A 21627-nucleotide genomic window follows, 5' to 3' on the forward strand; every position below is an offset into this window, starting at 1 on the left:
AGCCTACACTGGTAGAGGTTCTCACTGTTGTCTCTGTGTCGCAGTTACATCATGGCCCTGTCCTTATAGGTAGCTAGCAGAGCTGTTTTCCAATACGTCTTGTTAAAATGTCATCCATGGTTATTTCAACAAGTATCTCTTGAAAGTATCTATTCTGTTTGTACATGTTTTATTTTATTTGACCATTAGTCTATTGGCACCACAAAATGGTGCACATCAATGGGCTGAAACACTGAAAGGTTGACTCATAACTGATCTGACTCTTACGTAAACCATGGATTTACTGTAAATCAAGGATGAGAACGAATGCAGACATCCGTGTGACAAACCCCGCTTTCAAGTCAGGATTCGGCTCTTTATGTGCATAAACTGCATTCTCATGTCCTGGAGAGTAAAACTGTTGCGTTTTGCAGCTGCGGGTGGAACCAGGTCAGGAKGTCCTGAGGAAAGGGAAGGGGTGGTGAGTCAGAGGAAAGGAGACGGAGGAGCGCCCACCAGCGAGGAGCCCGAGTCCGTGTCACTAAAGGAACGCATGGCCATGTATCAGGCTGCCGTGTCCAAGAAGGAGGCCAGCAGCTCATCCGCCACGGTAAGAGGATACTTCCACAAGGATGTAAAGAGAGATGGAGGGAAAGACACTCCAAGGATAATAACTAGACAGGCTGATAAGCAGGCAGGACAGGCAGGCAGGCAGACACTATACCTTCAAACACACACATTGAACTGTGTGTGGTATAATTGCCAGTGCATCCCATTTTAATGGATATTATTAACAGAAKATTTTCACATATCTCCAAATATGACGCATTCTCAAAACTTTTCTACACAGACATTCATGACCACGCAAATCTGCTGTGTAAAAAACACAACAAAAAAGAGCTTACATTCCTGGTTCATCAGAGTAAAGAAACACCTCTCTGAAAGCAGCTTCCACTTTGTCCAACCTGTAATTGAAAACGAGGGCATGTATTAAGCCAAGGCCATTAATTCAACTCAGTCTGTGGACTGAAGCCATCGGAGCCGCAACCTTTTACTATACGTGACTTAGTGGTTCACTATTATTCACTCSATTCAGCTTCTCTATACCCAGGTCACTGTTATCTGATTGGAACTGAAAGGAAGTCAGGAAGACGTTTTTATATTTCTAAGCCTTTTTATACTGAGAAGCCTCATGGATAGAAATAATTCCTCTTTTGTCATAAAGAAACCCAGTGTTGAATATTCCTGGACACTACAAAAATCTTCCAGCAACCACATATTCCAGGAACCTCTGTCCACACAGTTATATGTACAATTCTGAAGACAAGTAGTGGGATATCAACATTCACCATGCATCATTTACTTTTACATTCAGTACTGAATAATGACACCAATGTAGATTTGCATTGAGGCCATCAGTGTCATTTGTCGGTGCCACTGCGGTGACCTCCGTTGATCCCAGTGTCAGGGCCCATGGGGAGGCTGGGCTGTAGGGTTACTGAACACTATGAGGGGTAACAGACAGAATCTGGACCAGAATTATCCATCAATACCTTTACAGCTACTGTCTGCATACGCCACTAAAACATAGCTTGATACAGTTACGCTGTGTTGTACTAGTTAGTTTGATTTGACTTGATGTCACAGATGTTTGGGATCTCCAATCGTGTAGGGAGACTGGGGACATCCTTCTCTTGCAAACGTCATGAGGTCCAAGTCATAACTCCCTACTGTATTTAGGGAAGAAGTCCAGTCCTGTGGCATATGCTGCTCACTTATGCCCCCTTCAGGACGTCCCGGGAACTATCACTTCTGCATTAACTACCACTGTACCCCTGAAGATACTCTTATGAAAACCCTTTGCATGGAGATGACTCGAACTAATGATGCCTATGTCTTCTCTTAATAGGTTATGGAGGAGTCTGAAGTCTGTTCTCTGCCAGGGGGTCTGGCCGGCGTGAAGAAACAGTTTGAGAGCCAGGAGTACGCCTCCTCCTCCCAGTCCCAGACCAGCGTTACGCAGGTCCACTTAGAAAAGAGATCCGTGCAGGTACTGGCATCTAAACAGGCAAGGCATAAGCCATACATAGAAATCCTTTATTCGTATTTATTTATATTGCACTGGGGCTGTGGTCAGATGTGGAGCAGTGGGTTTTGTTGTGTTATTGTTACTGTGCGTCAAGAGCCTTTTTACGCGTCTCTGCAGCTCAGGTAATGCAGCTCAGGTAATGCAGCTCAGGTAATGCAGCTCAGGTAATGCAGCTCGGGTAATGCAGCTCGGGGTAATGCAGCTCAGGTAATGCAGCTCAGGTAATGGGTCCACATGCTGTTTTGTTTTGCTGTATGTTAAGTTGTACAGCAACAACGTATGTTATACCAGACCTGGGGGGTCTCATGTAGCCAGTACTATTATGACATGTATGCTTCTAAGCTCTACATTTATTTTATTTAACCTTTATTTAATTAGGCAAGTCAGTTGAGAACAAATTCTTATTTACAATGACTAGGTACAATGCCAGGGAAAGAAAGTCCAATTTCAAGTATTCAATTTCGAAAACCTATTTGAGGTGCATTTGGTGTATTGTCATTTTACTTCAGAGATTTTCCACCTCTCTCTATTCGTCACTCACTCTCTCCTTAAGTTACTGTCTAAAAGAATTTTGGCATTACTATTCTCACGGGGAGAGCTCTGCAATTGACAGGAAATAATGTATTATCTATAACAGATGGATTTTCCAGTAAGCTTTGCTCTCTGAACATTCATATTTTCCCCTCCTGCTGCTAAATATGGTCTGCTGTCAGGGGGAACACAATGCTGCTGTGTGTTTGTGACTGCTAGCTACAATGTGTTTGCGTTAAAGTGTTTGTGCGCGAGTGTGTTGCTTGCAACCTGTCAGCGACAGGAACAGATGCTAGTCGGGCGGGTTTGTGACAAAATACTGTATGCCACCCTCAAGTAAAGTACCACCGTAAAGCAGAACCGGCGTAAACCCCACCCACCGGCATCTGGAGACATTTGTGTTTGTGAATCATAAATATGTAGGCCTAGTGTGTGAACGGTCTGTGTGTGGTCTCTCTGACAGGAGGTGTCCAGCTCACAGGAGGTGACAGTGAGGAGCAGTGTCAGGGAGGTCATTCCCACCACTCAGCAAGTGGACTACTTCCATGACCAGGAGGTATTATACACTTATACTTTATTACAATACATTACTTACCTGGTATTTACCAATGAATTCAGATCATTACTCTTTTTACAACTTTTCTGTCATATATATATATATWTTTTTTTWAATTAGTCTTTATATTCAGTTGGACCCTTAACCCTGCAACTGTGCAGTCTCAAACTAAACCTATTTCTCACAAACGCATATTGAGCCCATCACGAAGCCTGCTAGGCCGTTTCCCATCATTTTAGCGCACATCTACTCAATAAACTCAATATGTTACCTGCCCCCGCACCTGCCCCAACATCTATAATTAAGTGTACGTGAATAATTGTAACACTTTTTGTTTCTCATATCACTTTATTTGTTTTCCAAAGTTTTCCTACACAGAGTAAAGTTTTAAAAAATATATATAAAAAAAAATGCAGGGCTAAATTAACCTCACGTGGTAAGAAAAATGCTGTTTTCATTGTGAATTTAACATTCCACTTACACACCCTTTGTGTTGTCTGTGTGTGAAGGAAATCAATTTGAAGAATTGCCTATTGTGCTCACCGCTTGCCTCCATCTCATTACAGGTGACTCATGATCAAAGAGTTCAACAAAACAACGTGGCCTCCAGTTATGAAAAGCATTATGACGAAACGGGTAGAGTATAATACCGTTCATATTTAAATGTTTGGCTTTTTTGATCACAGACTAGAGTGTACGCTGTATAGTAATGACTGTTGAAAAGCTGGAGATTATTCTCCAAGCCAAATTACAGATGAGGTGTGGAATTGAATTGTATTACAGATGATTTTCTATTAGAAATTCAGTGCATGGCGGCAAATTAAATCAAGGCATAGGGAGGTAAAAAATATTGCAACTGGGAATAGGGTAATCGATGCCACTTTCGGAAATGGAAAKGGTAGGTTTTAAAGACACGATTTTAGTTTCCTCCAAACCAACTGGGCTTCAAACTGAGAATCATTTAATGAGACAACTGCTTCCTGTTTCTATTTCAGTTAAGGTCATTGGAGGAGAGGACTTACCAAAGGTCTCCACTCAGGCTTTGAAGCAGCAGTATGAGAAGACGGTAGAACAGGCCACGCCGGGCAAGCAAATGAAGGTAATGATGCAGTCTGTTTATCTACATGGCCATTATAGTGTGTCTGTGCTAAGACGATGCCATGATATCAACATCAAAGCAGGGGAATTCACTTTGAGGGTAGTGAGTACATTGGATGACGTGAGAATGTGATGAGCTTAAAAAGCACAAACTTATGATAGTTGTTATTATTTTGTGTAAAAAACAAACATATTCAGGGATGTCATTATCTGCTTAAATCTACTCTGTTTTTTTTCTGCTATACTGTCCTCTTCTCCATTTCTCTATCACTTCATATTCTGACTGCAACTACCACTGTCCTTCTTTCCATCAATCATTAAACCATAGATTGATCTGGATTATAACCAGTTTCAATGGGCACCGGTAAACCAGTCCTCCTCAGCAGCAGATAGCTATGAACGTTTGTCCACTGTTAAACAATCATCCAGAGCTTCAGCAGCAACGAGCTATGAAACCTCATCCACTATGAGGACAGGGGTTGTCTCTTCATCTACCGCTGCCTCAGCCTCATCCAATATGAGGACAGGGGTTGTCTCTTCATCTACCGCTGCCTCAGCCAATATGAGGACAGGGGTTGTCTCTTCATCTACCGCTGCCTCAGCCTCATCCAATATGAGGACAGGGGCTGTCTCTTCCTCTACCGCTGCCTCAGCCTCATCCAATATGAGGACAGGGGCTGTCTCTTCCTCTACCGCTGCCTCAGCCTCATCCATGGATTATGAGACCATGGAGCACTTCCCTCCTCCACCCACTGAACTAATGCCCCAGGAGGTCCCRGAGTMCTGTGACTCTCRCCRGCCTCAGGAGCAGGCTGGCCAACAGAGATACATCTTCAACAAGGAGCAGTACTCCAAGCAGAYGAACCGCAATGAGCTGAAGCGCCTGTACAAGCACATGCACCCAGAGGTTCGGAGGACCATGGAGAAGGACTACTTCACCGACGTCACGGAGATCGAGCAGMCACAGRTGGATAGTGAAGATGAGATGACCGGGGAAGTCCAGCAGGCTTGCTATGTGTTTGAYAACAGTGGTGGGGATGAATGTATGAGCCCTGAGGGAGATTARCTGGAGTGGGACGAGATCCTTAAAGGGGAGGTGCAGTCCATGCGCTGGATGTTTGAGAATAAGCCGCTGGATACCATTAAAGATGACACCSCAGATGAGGATGATGAAGTGAAGAACATTGCTCAGCAGGAAATCATTGCAGGAAGTGATGTCAAATACACAGCKTGGATGTTTGAGACCCAGCCCATGGATGCGCTGCGTGRAGACACRCCAGAKTCKACRGTACAGACAGGGAAATTGACCGAGCTYGCGAGAGGAGACGTACGAACAGCCACATATCTTTTTGAGACCCAGCCACTGGATTGTRTGAATAYAWTCTACCAGGAGGATGAGCAAGCCTTGGAGGTTGTCTTCACTAAAGATATTACAGGAGGGGACGTGAAAACGGCCAGGTATCTGTTTGAAACTCAACACTTGGATTCCCTCAGCCACACAGAGACCATTGAGGAGAGCCACTTSTTGAACCTGAAGTCAGAGCTTGAGGAGATCAAAGGGGAAGTGAAGACAACCACACGGATGTTTGAGACCCAGCCCATGTGTGTCATCAGGGGCGACTCTGGAAATATACTGGAGATCACCGCCATCCGCAGGGAGGAGATGGAGAAAGGAGACGTGAAGACCTCCCGCTGGCTCTTTGAGACCCAGCCTCTGGACATGATCAACAAAGACCCTYCCAAGGTGAAGCTGATCTGTGGAGTCTCCATGGAGGACAACTCSCAGGGAGYCGTGAACCGAGGGAGGTGGCTGTTCGAGACAAAGACACTGGACTCCATTAAAGARGAGGAATGGCAAAGCATCAGGCAAAAGGAGGAGATTATTGGAGCWGATGTGCGGAAGCACTGRCTGGTTTTCGAGACACAGCAGATGGATACTCTGAAAGACAARGCCAATGCCAGACCTTTACCCTCAGAGGAGATTGTAGGAGGTGATGTGCGATCAGCAAAACATCTGTTTGAGACAGTGCCAATYGAGAACCTGAAGGATRTGGCTGAAGTAGGGAAACTTCAGAAGATGGTTGCGTCCGAGGAGGAGAAGGGTGATGTTAGACATCAGAAGTGGGTTTTTGAAAGTCAACCACTTGAAAARATAAGGGAGGAGAAGAAGGAAATGACACGKWCTATAAACCTTGAAGAACTTGATAAGGGCGACGTCACAAATCACAAGGAAAGATTTGAAACCTTGGATTTAAGCAGATGTGAGGGGGCACAGAGAATTCAAGTTGAAGGTGTTACCAGTGGGTCTGTGAAATCAAACAAAGTTKTTTTTGAATCCACCCCGATGTARGCCATGCAAGACAGRGAGGGACACTACCACGAGGTGAAAACCGTGCGACGTGAGGAGATAGTAAAAGGAGATGTTCGAAGCTGCAGGTGGATGTTTGAAACACYTCCTATCGATGAGTTTGAMGAAAGTAMCAATAAATTCCAGATTATAAAAGGTATATCAAAGGAGGAGATTGAATCGGGCGATGTCAAGACTGCCAAGTGGTTATTCGAAACMCAACCCCTCGATGGTATTAAACATTTCAGCAACACTGAAGAAGATGAAACTAAGACAAAGGAGAGTGTTGAAATTGAGAAAGGTGATGTGAAAACCTGCAGGTGGCTGTTRGAGACTCAACCAATGGATAATCTGTATGAGAAAGCAGATAAGGTGAGGAATGAGACTGAGGTTGAGGAGGTCAYCAAAGGGGACGTCAAAACATGCACATGGCTCTTTGAGACTCAGAACCTCGATAACATCTGTGACCATTCAGAGTCCGAATCGGAGACCGTTCTCAAAACCTGCACTGTCAAACWAGAGGACGTCCAAGGCAAAGATGTGCATCARGCTCGCTTCCTCTTTGAGACAGAGAACCTGGAGAACCTCACAGGGGAGGAGAGTGGTGCCTTCAGYAGGGTGACTAAGATTGATGTCCAGTCTGGAGATGTGTCTAGGATGAAGTTTCTCTTRCAGAATKGGTCTTCKGACATCATGACCTCAACCTCATCTGAAACAATGCATAAGCTGAAGACRCTTACGGCGGAGGAAATTCAGAAAGGAAATGTAGTGAACAACATGTGGCTTTTTGAAAACCAACCTATAGACACTATCTGTGAGGATACAGAGGGAGCCAAGGACACTCGCACCGTAACCGATGTGCTGGGAGGAAACGTTGGTCAAGGACGCTTCGTTTTCGAGACTTACTCTCTCGATAAAATCCAGGAGGAGTCCACCGAGACTGAGATGTCAAAACTCCAGAGCATCATCAGGGACGATATAGAGAAAGGGGATGTGAAAAGCTACACCATGATGTTTGAAAATCAGCCACTGTATGCAATCTGTGACAAAGAGGGCCACTACCATGAAGTTACCACTATGACAAAGGAAGAAATCATGAGCGGAGARGTGGTGGGGGCCCGGTGGTTATTTGAGACAAAACCTCTGGATTCAATAAGGGACACYGACGACGTCTATGTCATCAAATCTGTCACTGAGGAGGACGTCCAGAAAGGTGATGTCAGCACGGCCAGGTGGAGGTTCGAAACACAACCTCTTGATGAAATCGCTGAGGACATGAAAGTGTTGACTAAAACAGTTGAAGATATCCAGGGTGGRGATGTGAAGACAAACAAARACCTTTTTGAGACAGATGAAATGTCRCAGAAGTATGTTAGAACTGTTAGCGTGAGTGAGATCCAAAAAGGGGACGTCAGGACGGCCTCYTGGATGTTTGAAACACACAGCATCGATAAGATCCATGGCGAGGGCTCAGAATATGATGAAATGGAGACAGTGACAAAAGAAGAAGTGATGAAAGGAGATGTCAAGCAGTCTGTGTGGCTCTTTGAAAAACAGCCGCTTGACAGCATTAAAGAGTCAGACGGAACAGAGACTGTTGTCACCCGGGAGGAGATCCCACAAGCAGATGTAAAGACAACAACATGGCTTTTTGAAACCACTCCTTTAACCAAATTTAATGAGAACAGTGTAGAWAGAACTGAAATAATGGGGAAGAGCATCAAAGAGACCCTTGYAGAGCTCTATTGTCAGAAAATGGTTGACTCACAAGGGATTCTCATTGAGACGGATGAGATAGGAGATGTCAGAATGGCKAAATACAGACTCATGAACCAAGATGCTCCAGAAATCCAGAAGGAGGAGGTGATCAGAGGGGATCTGAACAACATCATGATGAACCTCCTAAACAGACGAGACATGACAGAGAAAGGGATAGTCATAGACCAGGACGAGAGAGGCAACATCAACACAACGGTAAAACAGCTATTCAACCAAGAAAAGGGATTCAATGTTGAYAAGGAGGAAATCCTCAGAGGCGACATTCAAGAGGCCATCAACAACCTACTGAAGGAGGAGGGCTCCTCAAAACGTGGAATTCTGATTCAAGAAGATGAAAAGGGAGATGTGCGAATGACTATATACTCCCTCCTKAATAAGGAAGACGGTGKTGGCATTGAGAAGGAGGATATCATCAAAGGCAATGTCAGTAGGACCCTTCACAGACTCTTGTCCAACRCAGGGTCAGAGGAATCTAAAAGGATAAYGGTGGAAGACACYGAGAGGGGTAACGTTAGCTTTTACTCCACCTGTATTGAATCTGGGGCTCTGGATTACCTCAAACAACTCCAGTTTGAACCTAATGAGGAACAAGAASAMGCGCAGAAGGAACGTATCATTGGCGGCGACGTTATGGAAACCAAAATGACACTAAGGAAGAATCAACAGCAGYTTGAACGCACAGTAGCTGAGGACGATATTGTCCCTGGTGATGTCAACAACACAGTGAAGGTGTTCATGATGGAACCMGCTCTCTTYCTGYAAAACCTGCAGAAAGAGGAAATTGTCAAGGGAGATCTGAGGGCGGCCCTGGACTCACTGACCAAAACTATTAGCAAGAGAGTCGTGATAGAGAAAGAGGAAGTGGTGAAAGGGGACCTGCACACCACTCTGAGGTCTTTGGAGGAGGCTCAAAACCAAGCCAAGGAAATGGAAAAGCCAGAAATTGTCCGAGGTGATATCCGAGGAGCCCTCCAATCATTAGAGAAATCGGCGACCACCAAGACTGAGGTAACTGTTGAGGATTTAGTGCCCGGCGATATCAAAGGCACCTTGAAATCACTAGAAGAGGCTAAGCAGGCAGTGAAAGAGATGGAAAAGGAGGAGATTGTAAAGGGAGACATTCATACTGCGCTGAAGGGTTTGCATGAGGCCTCGAGTGAGAAAAAACTTTACCAGCACCAAGTGAGTGAACAGGGGGACGTGAGAGGCACAATACAGCTGTTACTAGAACCATCCACATCCCCACGAATGCAACGCAGGGGAAGCACTGAGGGAGATGTGAAGACCTCCATAAAATGCCTCTACGAAGGGCAGGGGCAGGACCAGGATGAGGAGCAATCACAGATGGAGAAGGAGGAGGTGATAAAGGGAGATGTTAAAGGAGCCATAAAGAATCTGATGCAGAGAAAAGAATATTCAAATCGGAAAGTGCGAAAGTATCCTCCCAGGAAAGCTCCCAGAGTTCATGTGAAAAATCCATTACCCACACAGCAAGTGATGGACCATGAATACTTAGATGTGGCTAAGAATGAGAACGTCACAGTCAATCTAGCCCCTGCTGTGAAAAACCTGTCTCAGAGTCAGAGCAGTAAATCACAGGACACCACACAAAAGCACACCGAGATGTACACTGAGAACAAATCAGTGAAGAGCAGCACGACCCTCACCCAAGAGGAACACTCTATGACAACACAGGTCCAAACAGTAAATATGTTGGAGGACTCACAGCAGGAACATGTAAAAGAACAGACTGAAGTTAAAGAACAGACACATGTTAAACAACAGAGTGTGAAACAGAAAATGCAACCCCCTCCTAAGCACATGATCATAAAGAAGAAAAACCTGACCAATCAGATGACCGATAATACATCAATTAATCAGATGACAGAGATTAAAGCAGCCAATCAGATGACTGTGAATCAATCAGCCAATCAGATGACTGTGAATAAAGCAGCCAATCAGATGACTGATAATAAAGCAACCAATCAGATGACTGAGAATAAAGCAGCCAATCAGATGATTGTGAATAAATCAGCCAATCACATGACTGAGAATAAAGCAGCCAATCAGATGATTGTAAATAAATCAGCCAATCACATGACTGACTGAGAATAAAGCATCCAATCAGATGAGTGTGAAATCAGCCAATCATATAACTGAGAATAAAGCAGGCAATCAGATTGATGTGAATAAATCAGCCAATCATATAACTGAGAATTATCCAATCAGATGACTGAGAATAAATTAGCCAATCATATAACTGAGAATAAAGCAGGCAATCAGATGATTGTGAATAAATCAGCCAATCATATGACTGAGAATAAAGCAGTCTCAGACATAAATGTGACGAAAGAAACACAGAGAGAAACACAAGTCTCAGACATGAACGTGACAACACAGGTCAAAACAGTCAATATGTCTGAGTCCTCACAGCAGACACATGTTAAAAAACAGGCTGTGAAACAGAAAATACCACCACCCCCTAAACCCATCGTCATAAAGAAGAAAAACATGACCAATCAGATGACTGAGAATGAAGCAGCCTCAGACATAAATGTGATGAAAGAAACACAAAGCACATCTCAAACTAATATTGTTTCAAAGCAAACACAGGAAACAAAAACAATGAAACYGTTGCAAACAACWGTGACAGAYCATAAGACTGTRACACAAAAACACAACGTCAAAAATCTGAATACAAATTTCCGGAACCTGGACATGAAGAGAAAAGGTATGATAAAGAAAGGGACGCCTGAGATTCATTTCCCTCCTCCTCCCACGTCCCCGCCTCCACCCTCTGAGTCTGAGATGTCTCTTCCTCCCCCGCCCTCACCAGTGGCAGGCAGCCCAATGTCTCTGTCATGCCATAGCCCAATGTTTCCCACATCCCGTCCCCTGATTATGAGACAGGACAGTGACCTTCCGCCTCCACCTCCTCCACCCCCAGCAGAATGCGGGGAGCCTGACTTTTTCCCTTCTCCCCCACCCCCACCCTCCGACGCAGGGCAAGACTTTCTTCCTCCACCGCCCTCACAACAAGAGCTAAACTCAATGCCACACCAAGTGCCTACACCACCACCTGGAAAGCCATTTAAAGCTAGGCCTTTATTCAAAATCCCAAAACCTGAGCCACCCAAGCAACCAATACTGGTCAAACCAAAATGGCAGAAAAAGCAAGCAGCACCACCACCGKCTCCTCCACCTCRTCAGCCAATGACAGTTCAYACAGAACATAAAYAGGAAGSAMTAGTRKAGGAAGTCAAYAGTMWAAWCAGTTGTYAACAGGWYGAAAKTACAAATACTACCAACACACAGGTTCAATCTGATTRTACAGTGTCCACMACTAAAATCCCTTCACCAATCCCAGTGGCAAAACCACCACAGGAAGAGTTGCCACGACCACCTAAAAAGGTATTCATCCCTCCAATCAAAATACCCCCACCTGCAGAACCTGCCCCAGTTGCAAAACCTAAACCGTATGCCAGTAAATTCAAAACCCCACTGATGCTGGCAGAGGAAAGGTATCGTGTGCAAAGAGAGGAGGCTGACAGTAACAAGTCACAAGACACAACTCCCGCCACTTCACGAGTCACATCTCCCACCTCTCCTCCAACTAATTTGATGGAAATGATGGGCTCAACCAATGTTGCAAGTGAACAACACTCAGCTGCACACAAAACAGAGCAGTCAAAAGTGACCTCAGAGGTAACACAGGCTGAGGAAACTCAGTTTAAAAGCAAAGTATGCACAGCATCACAAGAGCCGCCCATGAAGAAAGCTCTATCACATATCCCCCTGAGCAAACCTTTGATCTCAGTGGGAAATAAGAAATCAACCTCTGAATCTGGAAATATTTCCTCAGATAAGAAACACATTACCACTGATCAGTCCTCTATGGTCTCTTCTGGGAAAGTACTCGCCTCGTCTGTTGCCTCCAGAAAACATCAGTCTGTTTCCTCTGGCAAGCATCAGTCTGTTTCCTCTGGCAAGCATCAGCCGGTTTCAGTCTCTGCTGCTCACCCTCACCATGAGTCCAACATTAAAGTCCAATCTGGCTCTAATGTGATTTCGTCCTCAGCAGCTGAGCAGCAGAGTGGTATGATCGCTAGCTCACGGTCTATCATCTCCACTCAGAGCATTGTCCAGGAAAATGTACATCTTCAAACCCAATCCGCCGTCCCATACGAAGCAGAGGAGGAAAAGAATACTAACGCCTCTCTCACACAGGAAGTAAAAAAGATTGCATCTCAGCCCAACAAGATCAAAATTCCAAAAGTGACACCAAATTTCAAGGTGAGAACAGTGAAGTTGCCGACAGAGAAGAAGGAGGAGAAAAGCGAGGTGGTGGAAAAAGATCAACGAGCAGTGAAAAACGAATTACATGTACATCAAATGGGTATGGAGAATATTTCTAAGAGTGAGACCAGAGTAGTTCAGGAGAGCACGCAGATGGCCACCAGTAGCTCAGCAAAAAATGAAGTAAAGGTGGCGATGAATGTGATACAGGAGAAAGCTGAGGAGGTTGAGAAAACTGCAGCTGCCAAGGAAACAAAGCTGGAGATCCAAATGACGACAAAGGCTAAGCAGAAAGGCATTAAAGTCCCTTTGCCCAAAGAGCCAAAGCTAGTTCCCATGCCAGTAGCTCAAGCTCCAGGGCACTGCCACATATCTGTCTCCCATAGTCAACAGAGCATGCAGGAACAGCACATTCAGAAGCACGAGCAAGTGATTGTTAATGAGAGAGTAGTTCAACAGAGCTTCCAGAAGCAGGAACAGCAGGTTCGCACACAGAAGCAGCAGGTCAAGTCTTTCCAACAACAAGGAGAAGTAAGCAAAATGCAGCAGCATCAAGAGAGGTCGAAGGGAGAGTCTAAGGCTGTCTCCATGAACATTGCAGGGAAGGCAGCAGCACAGACCGAAACAGCTCAATCAATGGTGGAAAGCTCAGCTCAATCGGTGGAGAGCACAGATTCAGAGAAATGTGTAATGGTACAGAAGCTGCTATTTAACATTAAGCAGCTTCATCCAGGGAAAATGGATTCAAACTCAGTGAGGGCAATACTTAGTGAGGTCCCTGTCTGGTTGATGAGGGCGGAGGAAAAGCGTGATTTAACACAGGTTGCTGTTCAGCAGAATAAGAAGAAGCTCACAGAAATCATGTTCCATGTGAAAAACTTAGCACAAGCAAAACTTGTAAACTTAGAAGGACAAATGGCAGCCATGGCGAAACAGGATAGAGAACCGGCACCTGCATCATCACCTGCACCACCACCCTCACCAGCATCTGAAAATAAAGGATTTGGAGGAGCAACAGCCAAGATATCTAAAACAAGCATTGGCTCATCAAGAGTCGAAACCCAAAAGAAAATGGTTGAGGAGAAGAAGATCTCTCATGAGAGCAAAAAAACGGAGCTGACTGAAGTAAAAGGTCCTGATCCCAGAGTTCCCTCTCCCATGCTTGCAACGCGAACACCTTCACCTACCTTCATKAGCATTGAATCAGTGAGGAGAACAYACTCACCCRTCARYGTGACKCCCTCACCTCCTCRGTCATACAGGTCTGGTGCCACCCCAACCCCACCKCCTCCCCCTCCCCGCACCCCTACCTCTCGGTTCTGTAGGGCCACACCCTCTCCCACCTTYAGCKGCTCAGAGAAGCTAGCCAAGTTGAAGGACACCACTGCGAAGCTCTCTCGGGGCATGACCCCTCCSCCACCCATGCCTGAGTTTCTGACSACAGAGCAAGCCTCTGACAGAGAGGATTCCCCAGCGCTGATTGAACCTGAGATCCACATGCAGACACAGGAGATGGAGACTGGGACGACGACTCCGGATGTGGCTGATATGGTTGACTCCATGATGACTGTCAGAGACAAGAAGTTCTTCTTTGAGGAAGCTCAGAAGGCAGAGGTGAGCAGGACATACATGCGGAAGGACCCCATTGAAATCTCGGAGCGCCTGGGTCCAGAGGATCTAGAGGAAGTTCCTGAGGGTGTGAATATAGGCATAATGAAAGAGGATCTCCCTAGGCTTGACCTGTCAAAGCTGGTCAATCAATTTGAATCGCCACAACCAAAGCTGTTCATCAGAAAAGATCCCATCATCATCACAGATAGACTGGGAAGTGACACTGAAGATCCAGAGGCAGACCCCAAAACGCCAAAAACTGATGAAACACCTGCCTTCAACATCAAGGCCATCAAGAATGCCTTTGACTTGGGTGATCATAATGCTCTCAAAGAAGTGAGAGAGAAACAAGAGGAGAGAGAGAGGAGAGAATCAGAGTCTGCCGAACCGATGGGGCATTCCGAAACAAAGTCCGTCACTGAGGAGTTCTCTGGCATGGATGAATTTGGCAACGTAACAAGCGGGGTGAGGAGCGAGACCAGCATGCACTCTGAGAGCCACATGTCCCGCCCCCTCCCTCCCTCCTACGCCGACGTGGTGAAAGGGACGGTTGAAGAGATGGCAGTTCCTGTGAAGGCCGCCACAGAGGACCTACTGAAGAGCTTCGACCAGTCCTGGGCCGAAAGAGAGAGTGTGTTCCAGAATCTGGGATTCAGTGTCTCAGAACAGAGGACATCACAGATTGTAACACACCAGCAGGAGACTGTCGTGACGGGTAAACCAACACATGGAGCATGAGGGGAGACTAATAGAGAGTGATGGTGTGTTTAACATATTTTTGTGTGAAAGTAAAAAATATTAACAGTGCCTTCAAATTCAGCATTAACGTTTTGCATCTGCACTATTTTTAATTATGCATTTCCCCTTTGTTGTTCTTCTTCTTTATTCTTATCTGACAGACACTAACACTTCTAAAGCATAATGAATCTAATGGGTACTGGCAGTCTGTTTAGAATGCATTAAAACACAGCAAGAGCGTGCCTCATGATATGCTTGTCTACAGGGGGGTGGTGTTGTTGATGCCTAAGATACTGTATAGAGCTGCTTTTGCAAAAAGGAGCGATGGGAAGTTATGGATTAATGTTTTCATGCTTGTGTGAGGATGTGGTTGCATATTTCTAATTATAAACTGGGTGGTTTGAGCCCTGCATGCTGATTGGCTAATACCTGTGGTATATCAGACAGTATACCACGGGTATGACAAAACATTTATTTGAACTGCTCTAATTACATTGGTAACCAGTTTATAATAGCAATAAGGCACCTCAGGGTTTGTAATATATGGCCAATATACCACGGGTAAGGGCTGTGTCCAGGCACTCCGCGTTGTGTCGTGTTTAAGAACAGCCCTTAGCCGTGGTATATTGGCCATATACCACACCTCCTCGGGCCTTATTGCTTAAGTATACACTACCGTTCACTTAGAAATGTTTGGGGTCACTTAGAAATGTCCTTGTTTTTGAAAGAAAAGCACATCTTTTGTCCATTCAAATAACATCCTTTTTATTATATTTAACTAGGCAAGTCAGTTAAGAACAAAWTMTATTTTCAAAGACGGCCTAAGAACAGTGGGTTAACTGGGCAGAACGACAGATTTTTACCTTGTCAGCTCGGGACTCGAGTCCAACGCTCTAACCACTAAGGCTACCTGCTGCCCCGAAATTGATCAGAAATACAGTGCAGACATTGTTAATGTTGTAAATAAAAAATTTTATGGAATATCTACATAGGCATGCTGTGTTAGCTAATCCAAGTTTATAATTTTAAAAGGGTAATTGATCATTAGAAACCCCTTTTGCAATCATGTTAGCACAGCTGAAAACTGTTGGTCTGATTAAGGAAGCAATACAACTAGCCTTCTTTAGACTAGTTGAGTATTTGGAGCATCAGTGTTTGTGGGTTAGATTACAGGCTCAAAACAAAMAACTTTCTTCTGAAACTCTTCAGTCTTTTCTTGTTCTGAGAAATGAAGGCTATTCCATGCGAGAAATTGCCAAGAAACTGAAGATCTCGTACAACGCTGTGTACTACTACCTTCAGAGAACAGCGCAAACTGTCTCTAACCAGAATAGAAAGGAGGCCCCGGTGCACAACTGAGAAACAGATGCCTCACAAGTCCTGAACTGGCAGCTTCATTAAATAGTACCCGCAAAACACCAGCGGACTGTTGCTAAGCTACAGGACTGTTTTGCTAGCATAGACTGGAATATGTTCCAGGATTCCTTCGATGGCATTGAGGAGTACACCACATCAGTCATTGGCTTCATCAAAAAGTGCATCGATGACGTCGTCCCCACAGTGACCGTACGTACATACCCCAAACAGAAGCCATGGATTACAGGCAGCATCCGCACTGACCTAAATGCTAGACCTGCCACTTTCAAGAAGCGGGACTCTAACCCGGAAGCTTATAAGAAATCCAGCTATGCCCTCTGACGAACCATCAAACAGGCAACGCGTCAATACAGGACTAAGATTGATTCGTACTACACCGGCTCTGACGCTCGTTGGATGTGGCAGGGCTTGCAAACCATTACAGACTACAAAGGGAAGCACAGCCGCGAGCTTCCCAGTGACACAAGCCTACCAGACGAGCTAAAGTACTTCTATGCTTGCTTCGAGGCAAATAACACTGACACACGCATGAGAGCACCAGCTGTTCCTGAAGACTGTGTAATCACGCTCTCCGCAGCCGATTTGAGTAAGACCTTTAAAAAGGTCAACTTTCAAAAGMCCGCAAGGCCAGACGGATTACCAGGAAGTGTACTGCGAGCATGCGCTGACCAACTGGCAAGTGTCTTCACTGACATTTTCAACTTCTKCCTGTCCGGGTCTGTAATACCAACATGTTTTAAGCAGACCACAATAGTGCCTGTGCTCAAYAACACTAAGGTAACCTGCCAAAATGACTACCGACCCGTAGCACTCACGTCTGTAGCCATGAAGTGCTTTGAAAGGCTGGTCATGGCTCACATCAACACTATCATCCCAGAAACCCTAGACCCACTCCGATTTGCATACCGCCCCAAAAGATCCACAGATGATGCAATCTCTATTGCAATCCACACTGCCCTTTCCCACCTGGACAAAGGGAACACCTATGTGAGAACGCTATACATTGACTACAGCTCAGCGTTCCACCCCATAGTGCCCTCAAAGCTCATAAATAAGCTAAGAACCCTGGAACTAAACACCTCCTTCTGCTACTGGATACTGGACTTCCTGACTGGGCTGCCCCCAGGTGGTAAGGGTAGGTAACAACACATCCGCCACGCTGATCCTCAACACAGGGGCCTCTCAGGGGTGCGTGGTCAGTCCCCTGCTGTACTTCCTGTTCACTCATAACTGCACAGCCAGGCACGACTCTAAAACCATCATTAAATTTGCTGATGACACAACAGTGGTAGGCCTGATCACCGACAACGACGAGACAGCCTATAGGGAGGAGGTCAGAGACCTGGCCGTGTGGTGCCAGGAAAACGAACTCTCCCTCAACGTGATCAAGACAAAGGAGATGATTGTGGACTACAGGAAAAAGAGGACAGAGCACACCCCAATTCTCATAGATGGGGCTGCAGTGGAGCAGGCTGAGAGCTTCAAGTTCCTTGCTGTCCACATCACCAACAAACTAACATGGTCCAAGCACACCATAACAGTCGTGAAGAGGGCACGACAAAACCTCTTTCCCCTCAGGAGACTGAAAAGATTTGGCATGGGTCCTCAGATCCTCAAAAGCMTCTACAGCTGCACCATCGAGAGCATCCTGACTGGTTGCATCACTGCCTGGTATGGCAACTGCTCGGCCTCTGACCACAAGGCACTACAGAGGGTAGTGCGAACGGCCCAGTACATCACTGTGTCCAAGTTTCCTGCTATCCAGGACCTCGATACCAGGGGGTGTCAGAGGAAGGCCCTAAATATTGTCAAAGATTCCAGCCACCCTAGTCATAGACTGTTCTCTCTGCTACCGCACGGCAAGCGGTACCGGAGCACCAAGTCTCGGTCCAAGAGGCTTCTAAACAGCTTCTACCCCAAAGCCATATTTAGTCAAACGGCTACCCAGACTATTTGCATTGCCCCCCCCCTCCCCCTCTTTACACCACTGCTACTCTCTGTTGTCATCTATGATTAGTCACTTTAATAACTCTACCTACATGTACATACTACCTCAACTAACAGGTGCCCCAGCACATTYACTCTGTATCGGTACCCCCCTGTATATAGTCTCGCTATTGTTATTTTACAGCTGCTCTTTAATTACTTGTTACTTTTATCTCTTATTCTCATCCGTATTTTTTAAAACTGCATTGTTGGTTAGGGGCTCGTCGGTAAGCATTTCAATGTAAGAGCTACACCTGTTGTATTCGGCCCATGTGACTAATATGATTTGATTTGATTTTGATTAACATCAGCACAAACGCCATCTTTATGAGCCCTGCTTAGCTTAGGTTGGTAACATCTGTATATGGGTGTGTGTTATGTCTGTCTTGGTTAAGTCACATTTGGCAATGCAGCCTACTATACAGTACATAGGGAGATGCTCCCGAGTGGCGCAGTGGTCTAAGGCACTGCATCTCAGTGCTCGAGGCGTCACTAATCGAGGCGTCACTAATCCCGGGCTGTATCACAACCGGCCGTGATCAGGAGTCCCATAGGGCGGCGCACAATTGGTACWGCGTCGTCTGGGTTAGGGGAGGGTTTTGCCGGGGTAGGCCGTCATTGTAAAATAGTACTTTTTTCTTAACTGATTTGCCTAGTTAAACATTTTTTAAATGGTAGACTACTGTATGTCACCTTTTCTAAACCCTTTATAGCTTATGGAATGAACTACACAGATCTGTGAAGCATCTGTGTAGTGCTTAGCAAGATCTTACTGTATGTATGCTACATAAAGCCTTCATAATTTGTAGTGCGTTTAAAGTGAGATTTTTTTTTCTTCATTTATTTCATACATTATTTACAGTCCAGTAGGTTTACTGATAATAACTCATTATTAACTAATAGTGTTGATATGTTAGTGTTAACTCATTTTGCTTTGTTGTCACTTTGTTTGTTTTTACTGAAAAGGTAAATAAAAGCGTGACCTAACACTATCTTTCTCGTGCAGAAAACTCCAGTTCCAGAGTCCGAACTGTGCACGGTGTGTCTGAAGAGGGTGTATCCGATGGAGTGTCTGATCGCAGACAAACACAATTTCCATAAAAGCTGCTTCCGCTGTGAGCACTGCAGTGGCAAACTAAGGTAAACCACAAACGTGGGCTTATAACCAGTACAAATAATAACAACTATCTTATTTCAATTGTTGTGTCTGAATACTGTAGCAACAACATTTTGTCTTTCTCAGCCTTGGCAACTACGCCTCTCTCCATGGACGAATGTACTGCAAGCCACACTTCAAACAACTGTTCAAGTCCAAAGGAAATTATGACGAAGGATTCGGACAGAAGCCTCACAAAGACCTTTGGAGTGCTAAAAATCAAGAGTATTCCATTGAAAATGAAAAGACTAAGCTAAAATCKCCGTCCCCTGAAAAACTAGATTCCAGAAATTCCACAGCCAGGAGCAGTGTCAGTTCGACAAAGATAGAGGTACCACCTCCACAGGAAAAGGAAGTGAGCAAATCACAGGATGAAAACAAAAAGCCCACWAGTAAGATTGCGGTTGTATGGCCTCCTCAAAATGATTCTCCCAAGAAAGTGTTCATGGTGGAGGACGAGGTGAAGCTGGTTAAACCCTCATGGCCCCCCCAGGATAGCTCTCCACAGACTGACACCGATGCCCAGAAAAGCCAGATCAATGAACCTTCATTAAAAGATAGCCCTGCTATAAAAACACAAAATTGTCCTCAAGAAACTGCATGGGAAAGTGCCGTTGTAACTGTAGAAACTCCAGCAGAGAAGAAGGCTTTGACCACTCCTGTAGACCTAGTAGAGGTAACAGAGAGTTCTCCCACCCATGAACCCCCAAGAGACAGTGGCATAGAGGTAGCTGGGAAAGTGGAACCCGATGTGGAAGTGACAAGCGAGGTGAACGAGGAAGGAGCTGTGGAAAGTGTGAATGTGACAGAAAAAGATGAAAAGGAAAGTGGAGAGAAGGTAGAGGATGTGAGAGTAAATGGGCATAGCGGGGAGGCTGAGGCAGAGAACTCTTATAAAGAGGAGAAGGAGAAAATGGAGAAAGTAAATGGGAGTGAGGAGGATAAGGTCAAGGTCACAATGATAGATGGTGAGGCATCAGGTGAGCCAGCAGTAAATGCAAACTCCAACAACAACAATAACGGACAATTATTATTTGACCATGAACCAATGTTCAAAGTGCTTGATGACTACAAAACGGAAGAAAGAGATGTAATACTTCAGTCCACAGAACCAGCTGCTGCCGAAAGTGATTTTAAGGAGGGCATATTCGGGGATGAAGAACTAAAATGGATGCCAACCGACGTTCTAGATATGGCGCAGAGGGAGGACGCTTTTGTGCCAATGGGTGCCAAATGTATGGAGGCCACAGACGACAGTCTAGATAAACAWGTCTTCACAGAGGCGACTCAAAGTACATTTTCTTTTGAAACGGAACCAAAGATTAGCACCTCTAGCTTCCTGGAGGACATTTTTGCTGGGCTCGATAACAGTTCCATCCTCCTGTCTGATTTCAAGTCTGACATCTTCAGTGAGTCTGTCAGTGAGAGGCCCTTGGTGTCATCGCTGGACSACCTTTTGGATTTRGGAATGGAYTCAAGAGGYKACACAGATAAACCCAAAGACGGGTGGAAAYGGGATGAACAGCTTGACAGCTTTGKCATGAAGGATGTCTGRGCACAGGGGAWAAGCAACATGCTGTGGAAAGATGATTATGACTCGCTGTCAGTGGAGGAACAAATCAAGAGGAACAGATATTATGACGATGACGACAGTGACAACTCCTAAATCTGATAACATTTAATCCATCTTTTCTATCACTTAATTAGTCAATGCTGTCCTCATACAATCCCTCATTTCATTTCTGTCTGTGGAGAGATGAATCAAGTTAATATCACAACTTCCCTATAACTATTTTTGTACTGTGTTTTAGCAATTATATCGATGCTCTTTATTACAATATCTAGATTTGATCTTGCTGTTTAAAAGCACCTGGTGTGCAGTTTTTAAAAAGTATAAAGGGATTTTTTTGTTCCATGTTTTTCTGTATACATTGCTTCTGATATTTTAAAACCATCCAAACAGAACATGTTCATATTTTGCAAGACATTCATTATACTTTCTTGCTACAGTATAATGGTTTTCGATTTGCTTGGTTTGTTGTAAAGAATGCCTATGAGGTTTAATCTTCTGAGTCTGATTAAAG

The 21627-nt window shown here is 45.0% G+C and overlaps 1 protein-coding gene across 1 annotated transcript; it reads left to right on the plus strand.

The window, feature by feature from the left end:
• Positions 1-344: 344 nt before the first annotated feature.
• On the plus strand, positions 345-20316 carry LOC111953369 (xin actin-binding repeat-containing protein 2-like). Its single transcript, XM_070435557.1, is given in 9 exon segments — positions 345-589; positions 1889-2029; positions 3063-3155; positions 3722-3791; positions 4151-4254; positions 4582-10479; positions 10639-15001; positions 19394-19527; positions 19631-20316. Coding segments are annotated over 8 exon segments (10995 nt in total). The 5' UTR covers positions 345-358; the 3' UTR covers positions 19489-19527; positions 19631-20316.
• The last annotated feature ends 1311 nt before the right edge of the window (positions 20317-21627 follow it).

The sequence above is a fragment of the Salvelinus sp. IW2-2015 genome, linkage group LG27 (assembly GCF_002910315.2).
Source record: "Salvelinus sp. IW2-2015 linkage group LG27, ASM291031v2, whole genome shotgun sequence".
Classification (NCBI taxonomy): Eukaryota; Metazoa; Chordata; class Actinopteri; order Salmoniformes; family Salmonidae; genus Salvelinus; species Salvelinus sp. IW2-2015.